Genomic DNA, 24,527 nt, shown 5'->3' on the forward strand with positions numbered 1-24,527 from the left:
TGGAAACCTACCAGCTCATCCTTACGCTAAAGTTGTATTTCGCTTAAACCCGATTTTTCCTTTCTGTGTTGTGCTACATAATTTCTAAGTATTACGTATTAGTCACTTGCCGTATAATATCTACAGTTTGAATTACCTGCTGTAAAAATATGCGACAGTTTGACTTTTAGATGTTCGGAGGGACAAACTTAATAATTGCGTGTCTACTTTTTTGCAAAATAACGCATTTATTGATAATTTTAATAAAAGTAATTTGCATAAGGTTTCCTCGATTGAAGGCCTACCGGATACAACTAAATCGGAGTTTTCTCCTCCGGAATGGTTTCCAAACCAAATACGGAAGGTGGAAATGCACCAGTTGATCGTTGTAAAGTCTCGTGTTTACGATAGCTGCGCAGCTGGATTAGAAACACAACCGCACTGATGACGCAAATTGCCTGAAAAATGATCGCAACTATTGTTCCCGAAGCTAAGACGTTGAGCAGATAGCCAATAAGTTCACTCATTCGATCGAAACAGCCCACTTCGAACGGAACTTCGTATTGAGGGGATGCGAAACAGGACATTGGAACAGAGCTTTCGAAATCATCATGATGCGGCCAATTGTACCAGTCAGAGTAATTTTTGAATCCGCAGCATTGGAGCTAAGACAATAAAACACAAATTTATTCAGGAAATTTTATGAAAAATACAATTTGAATACCCTTTGTTGCATGTGGTTAACTGATCGGTGAGAAATTCGATCGTCATAAAAATTAAGAAATGCGCGTTCCATACGCGTTCCCAACAATGAATCTGTATTTCGTATGAGCGAAAAGGTGGAAATTACTATGATTATTTCCAGAATAATCAACATAGTATATACAACAATGAACTGAAACAGTACAGTAAAATTTTCAAAATATATAGGAACTTTAAATCAATGCACTTACTATCCCAACAGTAGACATATTTTCCAGCATTATGCCTATACATCCACCCATCACTACTACTAGCATCATGATTCCAAGAACTACAATAAACGTGGCTAGTGCGTGAAATTGATTATCCAGAAAATGCTGAAATTCAGCAAATATGTTGCCAGTACTGGCACCGAGGACTATTGCGATTATCTCCAGAACCTGTAAGAAACACAAATGGAGATTTTAAAAATTTGAACCTTATTGAAGCATAATATAAAATAAACAACTATGTAAGAGAATGTCCCCGGTTGTGAAACAAGTTTTGAACAGGCCGGCCCACTTTAAAATTTTCGCATAAACCATGCAAAAGGGTTGATTATGCGACCTTCTGAAAACTAAAGCCAGATTTAGTCACAAACCTAACGCGAAAAAGCAGATCGAAAATCGGTTGAAAAATTATTCCTAAGACACATTCCACGCGCATCTATCCCATGAGAGCAAATTTTGAAAGTAGTAATATTAAAAATATTTGTATGTAGTATGTTCAAACATACTATAAAGCGTACAAAAATTCTGAATTGTCATATTGTTTATTGACAATTCATGCTAAAATGCACCTTACAAGTGGGAGGTTAACAATATAGATTTTTTCATCATTTAGGAAAGGCTGAATTAAATTCTCTGTCAATAGTTTTAAAGCCAAAATAATTTAAAACTATATATCGTCAAAACATGTTTCATTACTAGGGTAACATTTTGTTCATACAGAGTTTTTTGAAAAATGAAAGCATTTTCCAGATAAGCGGCATTTAAAAGCAGGTACTTTTATAGTGGTGTCCCGTAACGAAAATTTTGCATTTATTTCCATATACCAGAGAATTTAAATCCGAATTTTTTGAAACTGTGGATTTTCTTTAATCGTATTGTACCTTGCAGCAATTTTACGAGTCCTACGCAAATACGTTTTTTAATAATAATTATCCTGTACTTGCTAAATACCCTGAAACTTCGCTTGTCAAGCAAGGAGGGGTGCAGTGGGGAGGCAATAATGAAAAACTGATGGTTCAAATTGCTAAATTGCAAACATGTGTGGTAAACGCAGAAAATAACCACGCTAATCATTTTCGCGTGGGACTCTAAATAGGTGGAAACTCCGCAATATATGTACAATCAAAATCGCGCTGTGCTTGACTTTTGATAAGCATTTCTATGTAAAATAAAATAGGTGCTTCAAAATGGTGTTCCGTAACGTTTTGTTTAACACAAAAAGTAATTGAATGAAAAAGCGCTTATCACATCATGATTCAACTAATCTTTATCGACGATAACAAATCTATTATTTGTTAATAGATGTTAATAAAACTTTTAAATTTATGAGTTTTATGATACGTTAACTGATAGGTCTGAAGTAAAACAAAAAAAAACCTAATTTTCGAATATTTGCATTTAATATCATTTTGGCGTGCAGCGCAAATAAAGCATACCTTTCGCATCAAGAAGAACCTTTTTTACCGTTTTAAATTTTTTTAAATAAAATTTTTGAATTTTGTTATTTTGGCCAAAATCATGCAAAATCTTACATAGAGGGAGGGGGCGATTAGTCATCAATGGGGAAAACTCGTTACATAATTAATGCACAGCCTCTACATTTTAATTACTAATCTGTCCAAACCCTAAGATTAGGCAAGCATTTCATTATAATACTTCAGTATAGTTCTCAGTTCTCACATGGGTACACTCAAGTCTTTTTTTACACGGTTTGTTTTTTTCGATTACTCGAAAACGGTGCAGCTAAAGAACTATTTACAATCTACGTGAGGAATGTCGAGCTACTCCCAAATGTATTGAGAAATAAATGAATAGTCTCTAAGTTACCCCGTTCTTAATACTCAAAAAACTAAACCGTGTAAAAAAAGTACTTGAGTGTATTTCTCTTTACCTGGAAGTAAACCTTACCTTACAGATACTTCGTTACGTATGTCTTATTACCAGACTATAACCCACCCAATCAGTACACTATTGTTACAAAACATAGTGAATATAGACCAGATATAGAAAATATGACGGCCTGAACAGAAATCTAGGGAAAATAAACTATATAATGCAGTTTACTTATTTCGTTACGGGACACCATTTGCAGAATACCGTTTGCCCAACAGCGCATGGTGTCCCGTAACGAAATGATTTTTATTATATCTTAAAACCTAAACACAAAACCTGAATATACTTTTACATTTTGAGTTTCAGGCTGCCTTCAGCTACAAATTTTCGGAATATGTCGACTTTGAAAAACTTGAAACAGAGCAGAGTTTTGCAAATGTTTGAATCATGTTCAGAATACGCATTTTCTGCGATGGTGTCCCGTAACGAAAAGTATTCCGCCACTATTCAATGATGCTCATTATAATAAATATTTCGCCCTCGTATTGAGGTAGTACTACTAAATACTACAAAACACCTATTTTGAAAGATATTCGTCAGACTGTTGGTAAAATATGAACAAATTTGCTTCGAAAAAACGGTTGCTCATGGTGTCTCGTACCGCTGGAATGTGTCCTAAAATGGTGATCTTGCGAAGTTTTTTCGTCTTTTCGTGGGTAAAAGCTTATCAAAAAAGAAGCTATAAGTAAAGAATCCTATTTAAACTCTTGACTTAGTATACGTACAACGTATACCGTGGACCCTCGTTCGCTTGACCGTTTTTAATCTAAACACTTTTTAATTTCAACCCCGTTGGTAGGTTTGCACGACGGGCAAAAATTAAAAATGGTTCAAATGTCGTTCACAACATGACATCATTTGCTTATGCATACAATGTACATAAACACGATTGTACTGACCAAGCATATTTAATCTGTTTCACATTCCGTTTTCACAACGATTATGATAGAAATCCGATCGGAGAATGAAATATTCGCTGCATGCAACTGCCATGCCAACTTAATAGACCTTTCCATTTATGTCTGTGTTGGTGCTTGAAAATGAGGCAAACAAACATCAGCCCTTTCCGAAAATGAGGCAAATATCATGTATATACACGCGTATTTCGTGTTCGCTAGTGTGGGTGCTTGAGCTGTCAGAAAGCTCCTCTATAAAACCATCAAAACAATAACAATAACAGGGCGGCCAGTTCATACGAGTTTCAGCATATTTAGAGTGGCCAGTTGTTTAAATTAAAAAGTATCCCCGTTAGTTTGCATGGGAAATCGTTCAAACGAACGGGGGTCCACTGTACTTATATAAAGGACAAATTCCAAACATCTGAAATTTAACTTACACTTCAAAGTTCATTTACAATCAATCCCTATAGATTAATTTGCAATTGAACGCAAAAAAAATTCAAAAAAATTTTGCATGGCGAAAGCTATATGTCTCAATGTCACCCACGTCTCTGTGTCTCACCGTTGTCAATAGGAATGTTTTATGAAAAATAGTGAACTAGCGAAGTTAGCAAACAATTCGATTGTCATATTTTTTCTAATATTAACTTTTATTACTATGTGATGCCTTGCAGTAATTTTAATTTTAATTTAATATGTATTTTGTTGTTTAAAATCACTTGAAAATGATTGCAAAAGAATTTAATTTGAACCATCCAAAAGTGATTTTTATTGAAAAATATACAATGAAGTCGCTTTATTTAAATGATTTATTTAGAAGCCCTTATAGTCATCTGGTGCCTCGTCTCATCCTCATTTAGGACAACCAACTATCATCCATTATGTTTCGGTTTCTAGTCATTTTGACTACAAATGAATGGAACATGCAAGATCTGGGCTTAGAACAAAGTATACCAGCTGCAGCATTCTGAGTAGAATGGAGATTCCCTCTTGGTTTTTAGTTGATTAATAACGTTATTGTAAAAATTATTATTTTAATATATACAGTTTCCTTGTGTCTGACTGTAACGCTAGATCCAAGCAAGCTGTTGAATGAAAATTTTTCTAGACTCCAACACGCGTAGTGATGGTAACAATGATTACAGCAGTGGGTGGGTGGGTGAAATAGGCAATTTGAGGCTACCACATAATGCAATGTTGATTCCAACTATTCCTACGGTTGAACAAAAAATTTGATTTTAAAAGAAACGTCAATTATTTGAGATTGATGGAACATTCTAAACGTGTGATTTGGCACGTGATAATAATGATAGCCTACGATTTAATCAAGCTATAATTGATTATCAGAAGCTGCCAAAATAGCGCATACTCAATATAAAGCGCGAAAACCTAAATACATATATGTGTCCCGTTGGGATCTTTGTACCAATATTTACTTCTTCCGGTGTTCCTTACGAGAATGGTAGCTATAACCCTTCCCGAGTCAGGTGTGGGATGATATCGGAATCACAACGAGGTGATGTAGCATGTAGCGTGTTTTCTTAAACAGTCTGATGTTTTATCAAGGATACATTCAAATTTTGATAATAAAAAAGCCAGAAGCCAAAGAAATCGAAATGTGGTTTATGTGGAATATTGTTACATGATTTTATTGCTAAGTTGATTTACGAACGCGACTTGAAATATCTCATTGTAAAGTAACATAAATAACTGCAAATTTAGGTTTTGAATTTTTTAGTAAAAGTAGCTTTAGACGTTTACTGTAAAGTATACTATTCAAAGTGTTTTAGAAGTGTTCTATTTTTTTAAGGCTTGGTCGCAAAAAAGGCCATCGAAATCTACATCATCCAAAGACTCTGTTGCGTTGACTCGATTTCAAGCAAATAACTAATCCAAGCGTATATGTCCGTTTAGTAAACCGGAAGGGTATTTGTAGTTGAGTGGTAGCGGATCAAACAGCAAATGACCGCTCGGTATAATGCAATCAATATTTACTGCAATAATAATATTGCCGAGACCGATTTTAAATTTTATCTAGGTTCTAAAATTGAATACTTCTTCAAAATGTTCTGCTTCGAGCAGCACGTTCCTCACAATTAATAGATTTTTACACTTTAGGTATATCTAAACCCCGTTTGTTTCGTTTGTATAGATTACATGTGTTCGAATTAATTGAACGATACAAATTTTGACGTCGGACTACGTCTTTGTTTACTATACTGGGACTGGGTAGCACTTTGTGAAAACGAAAATAGAAGTGTAACGTTTGAATGAAAGATTTCAAATGCTAATAACTACTAAACTACTGAACAAAACTGAACAATTTATATGTCGTTGGATAGATAAAATGACCAGCAATTCTATAGGGAGGGTGAGAGAGCAATTCTAAAGAGGGCGTAAGAGGGGGGGGGGGCTCTTATACAAATGAAACACAAATTTTCTCAAAACTCGAGAACTAATCAAGCAAATGAAAACAAATCTGGCATGTGGGGGTTTCAGAAGGCAGGATTTTTTTTCTACGGTGCACTGAGACCTCTTCCCCTTCTAAGAGGGGGGGGGGGGGGGGGGGGCTCCCATACAAATGAAATACAAATTTCCTCATAACTCTAGAACTAATCAAGCAAATGGAACCAAATTTGGAATGTATAGGGGTTTCAGAAGGCAAGAGTTTATTTTTATGGTGAATTGAGACCCCTCCCCTCTTTAGGATGGGAGGCTCCCATACATATAATATACGAATTTCCTCATTACTCGAGTACTAATCAAGTAAATGTAACCAAATTTGGCGTGTTGGGACTGTAGAAAGCAAGAATTTTTTATGATGAATTGAGAATTTGAGACCTTATTTAGGAGGGGGTGGGGCTCCCATACAAATAATATACAAATTTTCTCATAAATCGAGAACTAATCAAGCAAAAGGAACCAAAATTAGCCTGTGGGGTTTTTTGGAGGCATGAATGTATTTTGAATTTATTTATTTTATGATGGCTTGAGACCCCACACCCCTGTGGTAGGAGGATAAGGACTCTCATACAAATAAAACAGAAATTGGTCATTCATTATCATTTCAACCTTTATGATGCACGCAAGTGATTTTCAAAAGAAATCTCTATGCCCCAATGGTTGCTGGCGTTGTACTTATGAACCCCCGTCCACGTATTTCAAAGCCACCATTGCATTCAATGAAAAATTGAATCTGAATTTTGCGCTCTTCTCTTTTAAACATTCACTTAAACAATGGCACTCACAGATTCTTATAAACATACATATGCCAGAAATGCAGTTTGCATTAGTCTTTGATCTGATGATCTGTTATAGTCCTACGTCACCGTTTCCTACAACCCTTAGGGCTGTAAACCTTGTTGTTTTTGAGATATTTGACTAATCAGTTGTAAAGTTGTATATTACTGTATACTGTATAAATTGTATATTTTCAAAGGTTTTGGTATCGTGGCTAGCCACGACGGGTCAAACTAGTTCTTAAATATTTCACCAAGTAAAATCGTCCTTGTCATTGCTCTCGAGCAGCATTTCTGGAGTTTTCCATAACTGCGAGATCGGTAAAACACAAACATATCTCTGCATTCCTATTGAATTGAACTAGGTCTTTTGATTTAAAAACATTACATACAGCATTATTTTATAATGGTATGATGCGATAAGTATCACAAAAGTGTTTGTCGCCAAGTTCACGGGTCTGTTCTGTTGATGGTTTGATGTAAAAAGTTGCTGATCAAGCATAGATCATATCAAAATCATAATATTATTTAATATCTAACTTTACGACACTACTACAACTATATGCAACTATAATTTTTATGTTAAAGTTTTCAAACAAACAAACAATTTAAACACATTCAGCAGGTTTGCAGTAAGTATTAAAAATCCATGTTGCTAATTTTCATCGTTGTTGCAATCCTGACTAATTTTTACGTACCAAACACATGGCCATCAATAGCAAAATAAGATACTTTATAATCGACAGGTTTTTTCTGGTTATAACACGTGAAGCTGCTGGTAGTTGTTCAACTCCCCGAGGATTTTCCGCGTAACCAGTCATCCTGCAGCAATAATACCACCATAGGTTGCAAATGACTAGAGATAAGCACTTTTTGAAGCACAACAAGCAGATTGACGTATTGATTGCAAAATGTACTTTTGTTCAACGTTGTCTTCTATCGATGATCCAACACTGACGGAAGCTTAGCCTTTGAGTTTTATCCATATTAAAAGCAACGTTTTGCGTTGAGTGTCGGGATTTGTGATACCACATCGAATTGAGGGATACAAAAGAAAATCATTATCAGTCTCAATCGGTTTCTGATAAAATACATTGAAAAATCAAAACTAACAGGTTTTGACCGATGAGATATGATAAGACACGAAATTGTATTTTTGCCATAGGTAAATTACAAGTTAATAAATAAAGCCACTTATTCACCTCCAATATCTAAATCTTAGGTATTTGACTGGAACTCTCGCTAAGAAGTTTATAGTCAAAGGTGTGAATCATGTTTTGGTTTCTGAGTTCATCCAGAGACGACTTAGTTTTCATTAGTCGTATATGCTTTCCAAGGATGAAGGCGAACATCGCGGCGGATATCTAAAAATAATGATTGTGTGTCGAAGAGTTTAGAAATTATTATTAAATTACTTACCTGCACGAAAGCAACTAATAGCAAACCGTTGATTATCGTTTGAGAACAGTGTTTGAGAAATGAATACATCCTCTCGTGACATCCTACTTGAAAAGGTACGCAGATGCCATTCTGATAACTATAGCAACAAGAAGCAGGAAGTTCTGTCCGCAATTCATCGTTTACCAGGTCTACGGCAAAAACGTCTTTCCAATCTCCATAGCCTTTTACTCCACAGCATTCCAACTGTTCAAAAAAATATACGTCTTATGAATTCTTATTGTAAACTTAAATGTTGACCTTTATAATGCTTTGAATAATGTAATTACCATATTTACTTTTTATTTCTCCTGCTCAAACCAGTAAAAAAAACTCACCTGAATCTGCATATAATCAACTGAATCTTGCATGTTATTGTTCCAAGGATAATTTTGCATAGAAGTATTCATGGTCTTCATCAGAATTTGATCAATTTCCTGGCGATGATAAATGCCAACAAGAGTTGCGGTCACTTCAAGCAACACAACGACTGACAAAATCCCGCAATACTAAAATATGTACCGAAAATTTAAATACTGAATTGCGAATTTTAGTATAGAAATTTTACTTACTATATTGATCAAAAGCGAGCTTTCTCGTATCGTTCCAATAAAACCAAATGCGGCAATTACCAGCGTTATCATGCCCACAGAAATAAACATAAACGTGGGTGAATAAAATTGCTCATCGATAAAGCTTGTGAAATCGCTGTACACTGACTGAATAGCTGCTCCAGTTGAAATTACTAGCACTGCGGTAAACTGAAATATGTAAATATACAAACGTTATTGATTTGTTTTCAAATATAGACTTAACACCTAGTAATAGAAACTTACTACAAACATCACGTTGATCATGAATAGGAAAAATTTGATCCATTTCATCGACCAACTTCCGGTTTGATGCTCAAACTTCATTTTGCTCACGATTTGGCTGCCGTTATCAGGAGCTCCTGAACGCTAACTGGTGAATGTTGACGCTGGCCAAATCGCTCGATTACGAAAAGGCATACGGCAAAGTTGTGATATCTAGTCACTTATATCTGTTATCTCTGTTGAAGCAGGTTCACTCAAATCGTTTGGTCACCATCTACACAAGTTAACATTATTTCTAGGTAACGGATCTAATATTTTTTAAATATAAATAGAAAGTCCAGTGTATGGATTAATATAATTAGTGGAACAATGGGATAGCAGCATAAAAAACCTTATTAGAGATGACTAAAATAAGCAAAATGCTTGCGATTTTTCAGTACATTTTCTCTGAATTCTAAATAATAAACTCGATTATAAAATTGATAAACTGTAACTTTTAAGGCAAACAGAAAAAATACCATATAAAATATATCTTTATGATAGATTAACCGTTACGTGTGTCATGTGGATTTTTCCAACCGTAAAAAGTGTCATATCTAAGCCTATTTTAACACATAAACAATAGGACAGTTTTTCAGAAAAATTCATTCATTATTCAGAAAAAAAACCGGTTTAGAATCAAGTCACCGTCAGAGTAGGCAGTAGGTTCATCGCGACTTTTTAATTGATAGTAACCCAAGTCATCTATGTACAAAAATTGCACATCTTATCTCTGGTGACTGCTAACTTTACACAATATTGTCAGTTGTCACACAATTTTGATTGTGTTATAAAACGCAGATTCTTAGTGCAATAGCTAATACCATGCAGAAAAATAATATTTTTTTAGGAATTACCTTAAACTTCCACTTTTGAGTGTTTTGGTGGGTAGTTGATATCGAAATTTGAAAGTTCTCCGATTTTGTTCAGATTAGTTGAACTCAGAAAACCTACACCCGTACTCCTCTATCTGGCGCCTAGTGTGCCTTCCTCTGAGCGAGGATGGTCACACCAATCGCTACCCTTACCAGCCTCTCCTTCTTTAAAAATTCACAACTTTTGAGCCACTGAATTGGATTTTGGAACCAAACTAAGGTCATTTAAAAGAACCATTGAGACAAAATAGGGGCCTGAAGCGTAAAGTTTTCAGTGATCGCAAAAACATTGTTTTCTCGTATTTTTAAAAAACATCTGCAATCGAATAATTTCACACCAAAATTTGATCTTTTTTTGGCTAACATGGTTTGTTAAATAACGGAGTAATGAAATGTTCTATATTCAGAACTTTGAAATAACATATTTTAAGAGTTTTTTTGTTAAGGTATTAAATATCGAATACAGTAGTAATCTTCACATTTTCAAAGGAAATTACGCAAGGAATTCGAAAAAGATATTATTTTTCAGCACCAGTGCTGCCAAATATTTTTAAACTTATTTTGAAAACTAAATTTACATTTTTCTCTCAATGAAGACAATTTGATCTCAAAAATTCCAACTTCATATAGGTGAACAAAAGCTTCATTCGACAAGTAGTTGGCGCCGCGGTAAAAATGATGATATTTTTATTTCAAGCTGTCAAAACACATAGAAAACTAAAATCATCAGAAGCGAATTTGATTCTTCTTAACAAATACGCGCTTTGGAATCAATAAAATGTTATGGTTGGGTTAGAAAATAACATATATACTTACTATAATTTTCATTTGCCTGCATTTTATTTAAAACTATTAAAATTTTGTTACATAATAAATACTAAACAATAAGGACATTGATTCAGCATGCCTTGGATGGAACATTCTTATAATTTTGCTTAAAATCATTAAAATTACCTTAAACAATTAAGTAGAACACTTTCATGAATATATCTGGATCTAAATTTTTCGGTCTATAAACATAACTACACACACTTAAACTAAATCCGGATCTCAATTTACTAGTTTCGCAAATTTTTTTACAAAAAAATCACTTATCGCTATGAGGTATTCTTTGCCGATCCAGCGATACAGCGGTTTAAAGCAAGCAATCGCCCATTTTTTATGTCAAACTAAGAGCAAAATAGCTTTTTCTTGGAGCAGTGATTCTCTACGCAATGTAAAAATACTTTGGCATATCGGGAAAGCATTTTTCTCAAATAAAAATTAATCCTGAAAACGACTTACGCTTACCAACTGATCTAAAAGAACTTATTTGGTAATATTTATTATTATTCAGTATTTCAGTTTGTGTCCAAATTGGAAACGGAGAGAGATCTACCATTACCACAAATTGTTTGAATTTTCCCTTGAATTTTCCGGAGTTTTTTGTTCAATATACTAAAACATGTCCATTATACATCCCCTTGCTTGCGACAAAAGCGCCCTCATGCGGCTAGCACTCAACGCAGCATAAAACGAGCATTTGTTTTGGTTTTATACTGTACTGGCGCAAAAGCGTTATTCAGCTCAGTCGTGTAACTACATGTTTAAATTAATTTTCTACAACAAACGATTTAACTTTTATCAGCAACAGTTTCAAACTCAATTGATTTATCAGTGAACAACTTAAGTAGCAAAAAAATGCCACCAAATATTGCTGCCTCTATAGTCAAACTCGGTCAGCAGAAGAAGAACGACGAACTAAAGGAAATTTTAGAAAAGTTTCCGATTAAAGAAGTAAGGTTTTGCTACAGTTACATTAATACAGTAAATAGGTATTTACATACTCTACTTTTAGTTATCTGATTTGGTCACATCGAATCTCAAAACGGCTGATGCGTTCACACTGTGGCACTTCGTACTTGTCGGATTGGCATACTCTAGCAAAGCGAAGGAAAAACGATTTGAGGTGACCCTGGCGGTACTGAATCAGTTGAACAAAACCGAACTAAGTACAAAAATTGTGTTCGACATAGTTTCTCGGCTGGTGCTTGATTTGCCGAAATTCAGTGCCGAACAGTTGGTAGAAATTATGGAATATTGTCTGGAATCAATCCGGGCGGGAGATCCTAAATGCACCGGTTGGAAGGATTTGTTTCCTGACGTGTTGAAACTATTGCACGAGCAAGTGGGAAAGTTTAGCGCCAATGGTTTCATATTGTCCGGTCACGAGTATCGAAAGAAGGTGTTGGATGATTTATTCAAGATGAAGATTCAGAATGGTATTATGACATCTTTTGCTGCCATGTTCCGTGAGGTACCGTTAAGCAAAGAGGAAACCACGTCAGTAGTGGGAAAGATTTGCGATGCTGTACGAGGCTTTCAGCCGTTAGAGATTCCAGCTTTGTCGTTCCAACTGTTTCATATTTGTCTTAAGTATTCCAGCTTGCTAGTATTGCCAATCTATGCATTGCAAAAGTATTTCCATAAACATTACTACAAGAAAATACTGCAGAGCGATGGAGCTGATAGCACAGATTTTGATAGCATTGGTAAGAAAATGTACAACTTGACTTGTTACCTCTTAAATACAAAATTTATTTTTTATAGAACCGGTATCCGATAAAGAAATCCGAGAAGCGGAAGAGACCGTTCTTTATCATTTGTCTAATGTCACGGAATTCCGGTTGGACGAAGCACACGTAGTGGCTATGTTTAAACCTTTCCAATGCATGCCTGAATTTTTGTTGACGCCGTTCGTAATCAGTGGCTTAATTGCAATGAGCAAAATCAATCGAACACCTGATACTATGAAAGTGGTAACCTCACAGGTGATGTCTTTTCTCACAAAGCTAGTGGCTGAGAATGAAAATGAAAAACTAATATGCCGTCGTTCGGCATGGTGTCGGGGACGAATTGAATCCGACGTTGTTCCTGACATTGACCGTATCCTGGCTATTCTAACAGAGCACAGTCAAGAGGGCATGGAAGTTGTTACGCCAGGAGTGATTCATTTTGGTTTTGCGCTATTGATTGCCAAGAAGCAGCCTCGATTGCATTCCATTGCAATATCTTTTCTACAAAACTTTATCAAAAAACGCTTCATTTTTGGTGTTGGAATAGTGGGAAAATTGAAACAATACCTTTTTGCCGAACTTGAGTCGCTACAGTTTTCGGAATGTTTGAACACTCTGAGCTTAACCAATGCGTTGACACTGTCGGAATGTAATTCGGCAATTAATTATATATTGGAGTATCTATTAATGGTAAGTTTGATTGGTGTGTGGAAGATATGGTTAAACCTAGAACTTGATCTTATTTTTTTCAGATTAACGGTGTCCACTCAATGCGCATAATGACATTTTTGTTCCCGTTGATTCGTATATCACACACTATACGAGACTCGTTCATTGAAGTGCTTCGTAAGGCAATGTACCACAGTGAAGTTAACACACGCATGATGGGTGTGTTTGGATTCTGTGCTCTATTGAAGCAATTGAAAAACAATAATTCGCGTCGCTCAGTACTCGGCGGGTCCGCAGGAAATCTTACTCAGCTTTCCATTTCTGGTATGTCCTTGCTATCGCAGTCCACTTTAGGTCGATCGGATAATCCTGACGTTCATTTTGATATGTTGACATTGGAAATTTTGGGAATTCTCAGGAGGTAAAATTATGATATAACAACTAGCCAATAACATTTACAACAATCAAATTTCAGATGCTTCACACAAACAATTGTGGTTCGAGAGTTGCTTTACGAGAGTCTCGGTCGAGCGGTGGAATTTAACTGTAAGCTATTGCCCCATGTACTGCAATTTGCCGATTTACACTTTAGTAGTTATTTCAACGAGTCGCTGGAAGGTGCATTGGTAATTGAGTTTGAAAAATGTGTCCGTTACAAGCAAGCCGAAACAGATTCAGAAGAGGACGTAATCGATCCGCAATCTCAGCAGATTGAAGTTTTTGACAATGTTGGCAAATTGATGTACCTAATGGTGCATTGTGTGACGCTGTGTGATCAGCACAGTATACAGCATGACAACGAAGGTGTTCATAAGATACTAAAAGATGTGATAAAGCAAATTGAGCATATTTCCTTGGATAGTTTGGGAATTGTAAGCACGCTTACGCTTCGCCACGAATCTCTAAAGCTTTCTACTTAAAGGGTTTTCAATTTTCAGATTGGAACCCTCGATTCCAAGACATGTGTTATTGGTTGTCATTATTTAAATACGATTGAAGCGGCCATGTCTTATTGCATTTGGAATGCGAAAACTGATAATAGCTATCTTCGTGACCTGGTCAAACTGTTCAAGCACTACCAGAGTAGCTATGAGAATATTAAGGTACAAATGTGAATTAGGACAATTTATTCTAGTTTTGTTACAATAGTTTTTTTATTTTGAAGAAAATGGAAACAAAAAAAGGTGGTAAAAGAGCGAACAATGAAACCATCGCCCTTACGGCTACAGGAGCAACTGCAAAAGGTGTGCCTTTTAAACCTGATTGTATTTTGGATCTGGCGACATTAGAGCGACTTTTGAAAATTATTTTTGAGTAAGTATTTAAAAAATCTAGGAGTGAAAGTTTAGGAATATTTTTTTAAATATTCAACTAATTTCAAGCGAGTCAACCACGCATGGACCTGAGCAGGACCTAGAATCGCTCCGATCGAATCGTGATTTTACGGTATTTGTGCTGAAAGTGACTTCGGAAAAGTTGGAGGTCCTGCGTCAGACACCGGAGTATTGGCAAATCAAGCACAGCAAACGCGTTTTCAGTCACCTGTGCGAGTGCGGTAAAAGGATATATGATCGCGTTGTAAAGAAAACCAACGAGTTGTGTGGAAATGGGAACATACTTGTTGCCCTCGGTGGAGGTGAATGTTTTCGACAAGCACTATTGACCGCGCTAGCCGTGTACGAAAGAAAGTTAACTGACTTTTTGAGGTTAATCAGTTGCTCTTTGGGTAGTAACTATAAAGCTGTTTTACTCACAACCATGCACGAAATTATTGATCAGTACTTTGCTGATGGAGCGGAAACCGAGACAGCCGGCGAGAAGACAGTTTGCAACTTATTCCTTTGTTTAGAAATCCTCTACCAGTCTAATACTATGGAAATCGCTGAAATCAATGCAGCTTATACATGGCTGCAAAACTTCTGTGAAAACACTAAACTGAAGATCAAATCGCTTGGAATTGTGCACAGAATTCTTTTTGATTTAAGATTAAAAACTCAAACGGGTGCTTATTTTGACACCGTTTCGATGCTTGTCGAAAAGAAATTCGGGCAGATTGAAGCAGACGATCTTGCACCAAGTTTTACGCTGAAATCAATCAGCTCAATAACAGTGGAATCCGCTCTGTACGCTTTGTGTAATGTCCTTAAACAGCAGTTGGATGATGTGGACCATTTTGTGTTGAGAACAAACAGTGTCCTTGGTCGACTGAAGATCTACGGGCACGGCGAAAACGATGAATGTACGCACTCACTGTGACCAACGGTGTGATTGTAATTTACACCTATTCTCATTTATTTTATTTCTATTGTAGATTTACAACAGTTGAAATCTATTGAAAGGTCTATGTGTTCGCAACTTGTGCATATCATATCGGCTGCTACGCACTTGACGAATTCACAGTTGCCTCTGGGATCATGCATGGATGCATTGCTAAAACTGTTAATCAATGTTTATTGCTGTCTTTCAAATTTGACAAAACACTTCCTGACCAGACATCCGGTGGCAGCTGTTTCTCATGATTCAACAAAGTAAATTGTTGACCCTATCAAAAATGAAAGCGAGAATATTCACTGTTTAAATTCTTACAGGTTTAACTTGGTCATCAAATCAACCAAACAGTTGGCGGTCCGAATATACAACCTGTTTCCATTTATTGAAGAAAACATTTTAGGTCAGCCTGAACAGGCAGAAAGCGACGAAGAGTCAAGCGAACCTTCCAAATCAAAAAGTGCGGCGAATGCCAAGCGTAACCGCGAGAAGGTACTTCGTCAAACCAAGCTCATACCGAAGGTGGTATTTCGCATAGAAACGTTCAATAAGTTCGTTCTGCTGCTAAGTAAGCGAACGAAGAAAGATCTTACCTACTTGTTGCACATTGGAACGGTTAGAGATTTCCGCATCAAGGAACCCGCGTTGGTGGAAGCCATTAAAAAAGCATGCGATGGTAGGCAGGACGAGACAAACTCTGAATTTGGAGATTTGGCTGATTTAGAGTACGAAGGAACAGATCTGGGACCCTTGGTTAGACCAACTTCGTCTTCAAACATGGGTGGTGTTATCACTAGCAGCACTGTTTCCATAGTGCCAGAAGAAAGTCAGCTTGATCAGCAAGAATCGAACACTGATTTGTCAGATGTAGGGAACGAAAATTTGCTAATGAAGAATTTGGCGCTGCTGAATGAAAAAAGTAAGCGACGGTCCAGGAAAAAACGGTCCAATGCTGCAGATGAGAAAGAAATGGAAAATCATGCTGCCGAACAAGCTAAGAAAAGAAGAGTGACAAAAAAGAAGGCAGTGTCATTGATAAATAAAACAGCATTAGAAACGGCAAATGAAAAAGCTTCAACAGTAGCAGCAGCAATTTCATCATCAAAAACGTTGGGCCCAGGACGCCGAACTTCGAGGAGTTTAACTAAGAGGACATAGCACCCGTGTTGGATTTTTTATGTCGTTTTCAAATAAAAAAAAATGAATTTAAATTCAATGTGTTTCAAAACACTTCCTCTAGTTATGCAATATTGCAAACTTAAATTATATTCCTAATGCCAGGTTTGGATCTCTTATTTTTCTTAGATTTTGTTCTTTCGACTGCACCGCCAGAAGTTATGCATGAGACACTTATAATTGAGCTATTAATTAGTTTTGCTCAATTTACTTATCCGTTCTAAGGATGATGAGTGATGAATTGTTCTGTAGACCAGCGTCGTACCTTGAGGTCATCTGGGTCATCTCTTAATCCATTACATCACTTTTCTACGTTCATCGTCATACCAGTGCAATCGATCCTCTAACTTCGTTGCATGTGCCCGATGATGATTTCAGTTACACTATTGATGGCTGTTTTGAAGGTACAGCCTTCGAGAGGGAATTCGTACAGCCCTTTCATAGTAAAAACTTGAGCTGAGTTTAAGCTTACTTTTAAAACAATATTATTCCAATATTATTTTTGGTAGCTGAAGTTTATAAACAATCAATTTTGGAGGTAATTAAGAAAGCTTTATTATATATAATTTAGTAATTCTTCTGTGCCCTTCTAGACCAAAGTTCTCCTGCACAGTCATAAACGGAATAAACTCATAAAAATTAAAGTAAAAACTTGTTCAATAAATGGTTGCATTTCGCGCACTTACACCCACTGCAGTCGAACCGTCGAAGTGAGTGTAACCTATGCTGAATGTCGATTCATTGGTTTGTTTTGTTCTCTCTATTCGCATCTCGACTTACATATGCACTCACACTGCAGTCAGTGTTTTCATGCTTTCTTCCCCCTATCACCCATAATGTTATGCTTTCTCGCATAGTCTGATTGGTTTGGTTGGTTAGCTTTAAAAGTGGCGTGATATTATGGTTTATGTTGCAAATGTTAAATTCTAAATCCTAAAAGATATGCTTATACTCAAGGATTGATATTAATTTAGGGAATATGTCTAATTGGAAAGCAATCGGTTCGTTGAAGTAAAAAATTGATTTTTTACAAAGTGCTTTGCTAGCCAAATACTAGAAGTGCCCTTTATGTTGTGTTTCAATGTTTGGAATGTACTCTCTGTATACGCAGGTGGTCGGCTTTTCATAGTGGCCAATAAATCGCGAATCTTGCCAGCGACACCATGGGTAGGTCAGGATGTAATGTCCAAGCAGCCAAGGGTATGAACGAAAATTATATAAGGTTGAATACAAATCATAAAATCGATTTTTTTTGTATTTTTAGCGCTCAAACCAATCGCAAACCCAACATGCACTGATGGATCTGCGCCGAAAAGCAATACCGGTTGATCGTCAACGACAAGTGCTGTACGAACTGGTGGAGAGGTTGGATCGCTCGCCACAGGAAAAAAGTTTTGCAATCCAGGAAGGGGCCATCGAATTGCTGAAGGAATATCTACATTCTTCCGATCCTGCTATTGTGGATCATGCCCGATTGGGATTGGCGTTACTGGGATATGTGCCACCCCTCCCGGCACCGGGCATTAGAATACTCAGCATTGATGGGGGAGGAATACGTGGTATCATAGTAATGGAATTACTCAGGAAAATTGAAAAGATGACTAACCGGAAGATTTTCGATCTGTTCGATATGGTGTGCGGAGTGTCAACTGGAGCAATATTGGTGTGTGCTCTTGGTAGGCACCATTCTGAATCAATTTCTTTCTGCTATACTGAATACCATCCTTTACAGCTTCAGAGAAAAATCTCACCTTGGACGAAGGAATCCATCTTTATAAAAAGATGAGCCACAAAATGTTCCATCGACCATCAACGCTAGACAAGCTCACCGGTGCATCTCGTCTAGTCTCAAGTCATGCTTATTATGATGTAGATTTATGGGAGACGTTGCTCAAACGACATATTGGTCTTCGCAAAATAATTGACACCTCAAAATTGCCCCATGTTCCAAAAGTATTGGGATTGCTATATGAATCTGTTAGATTTTAACATTAACTTGTTTTGTTTTAGTTTTGCTGCGTGTCGACAACCATCTGCGATGACTATATTGATGCGCATGTATTCAGGAACTACACTTTTCCGCTAAATGTTCAGTCGGTATATGAGGGAAGTCATAGGGCACGCCTATGGGAAGTAGTGCGAGCATCGTCGGCCGCGCCAGCCTACTTCGGTGATTTCCAGCTAGGCGATCAATTGCACCAAGACGGTGGAATACTGTACAACAATCCGACAACGGTGGCTATTCATGAAGCCAAATGCTTATGGCCCGGCGAACCAATACAGTGTGTGGTTTCGTTTGGTACGGGTAGAACACGTAACCGACCAAAGGATTGGAAGGATGGGCAGAAAATTATCAGTGAAAATATGCTGGAACGGGTATCGCTTTCCAGCTCTTGGAAAACGAAGTTTCTTCGAATATTGGACTCCGCTACCGATACTGAAGGTGAGTCCATGTGCCATTGTTAATGTAAGGTTTTCGGTTTAGAAACTCCGGTAGAAGTAAGAAACTATTTCCAAAAATATGAACTGCTGAGAAAGGTTGCTCTTTATAAAAGAAATTTTCTTCTATGATGTTAATTATAAATTTTTGAAATAAGCGAGACATTCGGAAATTTTGCGGCAGTTTCCGGAACTTCTTTCAAATATTATTTTCAATCATCCCGCATACAACATTTCATGAAATTCTGAAAATCTTCGTACCAAACTTGTACAATAATTTCCAAAAGTGCCTATCATATTACTAAAAATAAAAAATAAGAAAACTTATCCAATTTAATTCTACTATGTGTATTTCATTCACGACAGATACGTATTTCGCCTACGACTTGCAGGCTTCCTCAGTGTCTGTTTTCGAACAGACACTAACACTGAGGAAGCCTGCAAGTCGAAGGCGAAATACGTATCTGTCGTGAATAAAATACACATAGTAGAATTAAATTGGATAAGTTTTCTTATTTTTTATTTTTAGGTTTCGTATTCTACTAAGACGCTCCAAAAACTTCAGTATCATATTACTATTAAATTTTAAAATTCAATTTTTAATTCGAAATATTTCAAGTGAGTATAACAGAAATATGCGCATTAATAATAATTTCAGCGACCCACACCATACTCAGTGACTTGCTGCCAGCAGGGCGCTACTTCCGATTCAACCCATATCTGACGGAATTCCTTTCGATGGTCGAAGTCCGCCCGGACAAGATAGCTCAGCTTGAGCGGGACACCCAGGAGTATTTTTTGCGTAACGAGGACAAGTTCGAAATGGTAGCGTCGTTGCTTACTCGAAAGAAGAATATTTTCTCCAAAGCATATGCCTCCATTCGCGCTGTTTTTAGCTAGATTCGGTGGATCACAGATTTCAATTTACCATAGCAAGAATAAGTGATAATGTTCCAAAGAAGTCGAGAGGTATTAAACACATATACCCGCCCTAGAAAGAACAGTATCAAGTAGCTTAACGAAAACGAGTTTATTTTTTCAGAACCATTTTTATTATTATTTTTTAACGACTGATTTATTAACTCCCGCGTAGGTGCCGTTTACGATGTGATTTATGTTCAGTGAACCACGGGGTTCATTTTAGCGAAACCAAGCAAGATTACATGAATAAACAAACTGTTCGTGAAAAATAACGTTGCCCACAATCATTTCGCGTTTCCCGACAGTGTGCAGCGTGATGTACTTACGTTGCTTTTCCTTCCGCACAAACATATCTGAAAAATTAAATTGTTGCACCATCGAAAATGCACTGGTCATTCAAATGGTCGGAGACCAATTAATGTTAATAATGATGGAGAAATTGTTTTATAATTTAGGAAATTAGTTTTTTTGGTTTGAAGATAGAAAATGTGCGCCTTTGAAAAGTGCGCCAGTCGTGGTGCGCAAGCGAAATCGAGAACGAATGTAATGTATCGTTTACAGTGACGTTAGCCTTTGTGCGGATTATTTCGTACGTATGTAAATGGGGTTCTCAGATTTTGATAAGGATTGAAAAATAAATGAAAGCATAACAATTGAAGAGCATGATGATAGGACTTATCAATGTACCAATCATGGAATCAATTGCTCAAATCACAGAGGGGAGTTAAAAATTATACAAACTTAAATTTAACTTCGTTAAATTGTTTCTCATCGTTTTGTTGAACTGCCATGAAATCTTCTAACATGATAAGTTGAACAAATACGGCCCAAATATACAATTAGTAATGAATCAAAGGAAAACATGCATTAGCCATTCCGCCAACATCGAAGATTTACTGTAGTTTTTCCAAATTCTCACTTTCGCCACGGCCACGCGCGCGTACGTTTCAATTTCCACGGTCGACTTGTATACACCGCACGGGGCGGCACCTCGTGAAAAGCCAAACCAGCCGAAATTCGTTAGACGGTACTGGGCCTCCAGAGTGTGAAGACACGGTTTGGTTTTGTTTTATTTTTCTTACGCCTTAATTTTTCTTTGATGTGAAGGAATTTCACAATAAAAAGCATCTCGTTGGCGGACAGCTTCTAGCGAAACGATAGTTATCGTGGACGGGTCCATATCGTTTTTGCAGTGCCCGAAAAAACATAGTGTCGCGTTTTATTTTTACCCTCGCTCAAAAACGCATTTATTGCGCGCTCTCCACGTTGCATTATTGGAAGTGCGCGCAAGGTTTTCAAATTACTGGAAAACCGAAGGAGAACGTTCGAGAGGGAAGGTGAAATATTCACACATAAACCGTCTGTTCGGTTTTCTGCTAAGATACGTGGTGCCGTTACTGGTTGCAGGTTTGGAGTGAAGAAGATTATCTGCTTAATTAGTTAATTAACTATACGCGCGTACGCTGAGATTTTTCGGTTTTAATTCTCCTCTGCCAAAGTAAGCTGCTGTGCTTCACGGGGCAGACTGGTGAGTGTGAAATGAATAGATTTTTCCTCAGCGCATCTTGAAGTATTTGGGTTAATTTGTTGACTCAGTGTGATCTCGGTTGTCGAAACAAGCGTGTCGCGGGAAACTGTACGGTATGCAACCAGAGGAGTACGAAAATACCGGTTGGTTGTCGTATTTCAGCCGGCACAAAACGACCTACACGGCGGCTGACATTCACAAGATCAGCAATGAGCTAAATAATGTCCGGAAAAACCTTACCGCCACGCAATACGCGTATGGCGAACTTAGCAGTGAGCTGAAAGCCTTGAAAAGTCTCCAGGAGCAGCGGTTGAGTGAGGAATATGAACGGGCCAACAGTAAATCTAGCTCTTCCAAATCAGCCGAAAAGCGATTGGCACAACAAGCGGAGGAGATAAAATTTCTCAAGAATGAATTAACAGGTTGTAAAAATGATCTATTGAAGCAGATAAATACGCTAAAAGTGAACGTGAGTGAGGCAGCGAAAAAGAAATCAAAATCGGGCCACCTCCCATCGGGTGCTTCACTTAGCATCGAAAGCAGAATTATCGCTTTGGACGCACATTTGGATCAGCTTGCCGGCGAGAACAGAAATCGATTAAACAGTCTCGAGTGTCGCCTTAATCAGCTGGAACAGGCGCACGAACGGGACTGCGGTGCCGCTCTAAAGAAGCTGGAATTATCTACCAGTCGAAAGTTCCAGGAACTGACCAATCTCCTGCTGGAACTCCAGCGTAAGATGGAATCTAGCGAAACAAAGCTGGACGAACAGATTCGGAACCAGTCGATGAGTCAGGATGCAATCTATGAAGAGTTGGATCAACGAATGGACGTCTTTTCGGCCAAGCTGAAAGATATGCATGCCCGAATAACGCGCCTCGGTCAGAGGGATGATATTGGCTCGACGTTTGTTTAGGATAGCAGAATCTATGGGTTTCTGCTCAGAGCAATTTTACACTGGTAAGTTTTTGCCTTAACTAACAACTACACTGCGCTTTGCGGCGCAGTTAAATATACGCATCACTTTGAAGGATATGATGAAAAACAACGAGTGTTCATATTAGGCCTATAAAGCAAAATAATCGATTTGCAACAGAATTTAAACTGAAAGAGACGACTAAAAAGATACTTATGAGTAAAACTCCGCATTACTATCTAACATGCCAAAAAATTTTTATTTATTTTATTTATTTTTATTGGTCGGCCATCAGCGCATCAAGACTCTATATAGGCATGCTAAAAATAATAAGCTATGAGTGTTAAGAAAATGCTGGTTACATAGCATTCGTATCAATTGTGTTACAGAATGTAGAAAATATTTGACACCCAAGGAGAATTTTATATTGCTACTTTTAAAGTATGATGTTTTTTTAAAGAGACTGCCTATTTTGGCATTCGCCTCTGAAGTATGATGTTACCAATTTGTTATTAGAATTACTCGAGATACCAGAAAGAGCGTAAATTTGACCCAATATTTTGGCATAGATGTTAACTCTGTTTACGAAAGCTGCCAACGCATGTCACAAAACAAGATGTTATTAGTCACTCACTAGAGCACTCAGAATACGGCATATTGTGACATGTACCCACTCAGCTTCTGGTTAAAATTAATATCATCTATACCTATAAAAATGGATTTCGGTCTGTCTGTCTGTCCTTATGTGCCTTATAGAATCGAAAACTACTGAACCGACCGGCGTGAAAATTTGCATGTAGGCGTTTTTTGGGCCGGGAAATACAATCATGACCTAGCATAGGGGACAGTGTTCGAATGGGCTAATTTTTATCACAAAATACTATCTACTTTCAAAATTAACCTTGCATCGCAAATTTTGTGGCTTTGTATTCTGTAGTTTATAATATTGTTTTTCTCCACAAGGAAAAAAAAATGTAATAATGCCAGTATTTATTGAGTTTCATCTGAAAACCTAAGGTGTCTGGGCATCCAAGACTTCCCCCTAAAAAGGATGAAAATGTCGGTATTATTAAGATCGGATAATAGGCTAGAAAGGGTGATTAAAAGGTTTGCTTTACTTCACCCATAAGATTTACTTGGAAAAAACAAACCAAACTATTCTATTCATTCGGCCTCATAAGTAGTTTGCTCACTCTATAGCGATACTATAAAAAGAACGAAGTGCGGAATACAGAAAAGAACGCCCGGACCATATTAAAATAGATCAAAATACTAGTTCCAGTAGTAATGTGCATACAGGAAAAAAATAAAAGAAACGCGCAGAAATAGAACGTACACGTAGAAAATTGGTGTCCTACCTTTTTTCATAGCCCTGATACATCAGATCAGTGGTAATAAATACATAGTTTTCTACGTAACTTTGTCGTTGTTGACATTATGCATTATGCTGTTTAGTTTATATTTCAGGTTTATATTGATTCTGCAGCAGCATTACTTTTTTACAGTTCTTTTAATCTAAACATTTGTGGAGATTGACGAACGAAATACGCGTATTCAGCTCATGATGACTTTGTTGCTCGAATATTAGCTTCTATAAGGTTCTATCAACAGTACGAAAATATTAAGAAGCAATATGCCAATCTGCAATTTGAAAGTCGTGCAAAATCAGCGCTATATTTTTTAGCCTCATTCTTGTTTATTTGCACGGATGCTACATAACATTGTTGCTCATTGCTCATGGTAATTTTCTAAGATTTTTTCTTTACTAACAATAACAAATGAACAAACTATTGAACGTTTTTAAATTATTGCTAATCTGACATTCTTACGTTGTTAAAATGCCAATGTTTAAAATACTATGCCTACCTTATAAATTTTAGTTATTGTCATTGTAGGTTCATGGTTTAT

At 37.0% G+C, this 24,527-nt stretch overlaps 5 protein-coding genes across 5 annotated transcripts; 3 read left to right on the plus strand and 2 right to left on the minus strand.

Moving 5' to 3' along the window:
- Window positions 1-293: 293 nt before the first annotated feature.
- Window positions 294-7,802, minus strand: LOC128740562 (leukocyte surface antigen CD53-like). Its single transcript, XM_053836112.1, has 4 exons — window positions 7,680-7,802; window positions 933-1,121; window positions 704-874; window positions 294-644 (listed from the first exon to the last, which is right to left on the minus strand). Exons 1-4 carry the CDS (start codon window positions 7,800-7,802, stop codon window positions 294-296), a joined length of 834 nt encoding a protein of 277 aa, XP_053692087.1.
- A 390-nt stretch (window positions 7,803-8,192) lies between these two features.
- Window positions 8,193-9,335, minus strand: LOC128740563 (CD63 antigen-like). Its single transcript, XM_053836113.1, has 5 exons — window positions 9,255-9,335; window positions 8,991-9,179; window positions 8,757-8,927; window positions 8,401-8,625; window positions 8,193-8,345 (listed from the first exon to the last, which is right to left on the minus strand). The coding sequence occupies exons 1-5, from the start codon at window positions 9,333-9,335 to the stop codon at window positions 8,193-8,195; spliced, it is 819 nt and encodes a 272-aa protein (XP_053692088.1).
- A 2,434-nt stretch (window positions 9,336-11,769) lies between these two features.
- On the plus strand, window positions 11,770-16,797 carry LOC128742488 (Fanconi anemia group I protein). The gene is made up of 10 exons (XM_053838866.1): window positions 11,770-11,923; window positions 11,985-12,678; window positions 12,737-13,392; window positions 13,455-13,792; window positions 13,847-14,243; window positions 14,310-14,474; window positions 14,537-14,685; window positions 14,754-15,610; window positions 15,683-15,899; window positions 15,960-16,797. Exons 1-10 carry the CDS (start codon window positions 11,828-11,830, stop codon window positions 16,795-16,797), a joined length of 4,407 nt encoding a protein of 1,468 aa, XP_053694841.1. The 5' UTR covers window positions 11,770-11,827.
- An 881-nt stretch (window positions 16,798-17,678) lies between these two features.
- LOC128742950 (calcium-independent phospholipase A2-gamma-like) lies at window positions 17,679-20,406 on the plus strand. Its single transcript, XM_053839450.1, has 5 exons — window positions 17,679-18,015; window positions 18,080-18,491; window positions 18,548-18,768; window positions 18,826-19,258; window positions 19,913-20,406. Exons 1-5 carry the CDS (start codon window positions 17,884-17,886, stop codon window positions 20,152-20,154), a joined length of 1,440 nt encoding a protein of 479 aa, XP_053695425.1. The 5' UTR covers window positions 17,679-17,883; the 3' UTR covers window positions 20,155-20,406.
- Window positions 20,407-21,815: 1,409 nt separating this feature from the next.
- Window positions 21,816-22,619, plus strand: LOC128744416 (uncharacterized). The gene has a single exon (XM_053841418.1). The coding sequence runs from the start codon at window positions 21,819-21,821 to the stop codon at window positions 22,617-22,619; it is 801 nt and encodes a 266-aa protein (XP_053697393.1). The 5' UTR covers window positions 21,816-21,818.
- The last annotated feature ends 1,908 nt before the right edge of the window (window positions 22,620-24,527 follow it).

Source organism: Sabethes cyaneus, chromosome 3 (assembly GCF_943734655.1).
Source record: "Sabethes cyaneus chromosome 3, idSabCyanKW18_F2, whole genome shotgun sequence".
NCBI lineage: Eukaryota > Metazoa > Arthropoda > Insecta > Diptera > Culicidae > Sabethes > Sabethes cyaneus.

What these genes read in the sequence shown, in the direction of transcription:
- LOC128742488 (XM_053838866.1), top strand. Translation starts at nt 11,828, where the DNA reads ATGCCACCAAATATTGCTGCCTCTATAGTCAAACTCGGTCAGCAGAAG. An exon ending in TATTGGAGTATCTATTAATG is followed by an intron (nt 13,393 to 13,454) that starts GTAAGTTTGATT and finishes TATTTTTTTCAG; the next exon opens with ATTAACGGTGTCCACTCAAT. An exon ending in ATTTTGGGAATTCTCAGGAG is followed by an intron (nt 13,793 to 13,846) that starts GTAAAATTATGA and finishes ATCAAATTTCAG; the next exon opens with ATGCTTCACACAAACAATTG.
- LOC128740562 (XM_053836112.1), bottom strand. Translation starts at nt 7,802, where the DNA reads ATGACTGGTTACGCGGAAAATCCTCGGGGAGTTGAACAACTACCAGCA. An exon ending in ATATGTCTACTGTTGGGATA is followed by an intron (nt 875 to 932) that starts GTAAGTGCATTG and finishes GTACTGTTTCAG; the next exon opens with TTCATTGTTGTATATACTAT. An exon ending in TTAACCACATGCAACAAAGG is followed by an intron (nt 645 to 703) that starts GTATTCAAATTG and finishes TTATTGTCTTAG; the next exon opens with CTCCAATGCTGCGGATTCAA.
- LOC128742950 (XM_053839450.1), top strand. Translation starts at nt 17,884, where the DNA reads ATGTTGTGTTTCAATGTTTGGAATGTACTCTCTGTATACGCAGGTGGT. An exon ending in AATTGCCCCATGTTCCAAAA is followed by an intron (nt 18,769 to 18,825) that starts GTATTGGGATTG and finishes GTTTTGTTTTAG; the next exon opens with TTTTGCTGCGTGTCGACAAC. An exon ending in CTCCGCTACCGATACTGAAG is followed by an intron (nt 19,259 to 19,912) that starts GTGAGTCCATGT and finishes TAATAATTTCAG; the next exon opens with CGACCCACACCATACTCAGT.
- LOC128740563 (XM_053836113.1), bottom strand. Translation starts at nt 9,335, where the DNA reads ATGAAGTTTGAGCATCAAACCGGAAGTTGGTCGATGAAATGGATCAAA. An exon ending in TGATCAACGTGATGTTTGTA is followed by an intron (nt 9,180 to 9,254) that starts GTAAGTTTCTAT and finishes TACATATTTCAG; the next exon opens with TTTACCGCAGTGCTAGTAAT. An exon ending in TTGATTATATGCAGATTCAG is followed by an intron (nt 8,626 to 8,756) that starts GTGAGTTTTTTT and finishes TTTTTTGAACAG; the next exon opens with TTGGAATGCTGTGGAGTAAA.
- LOC128744416 (XM_053841418.1), top strand. Translation starts at nt 21,819, where the DNA reads ATGCAACCAGAGGAGTACGAAAATACCGGTTGGTTGTCGTATTTCAGC.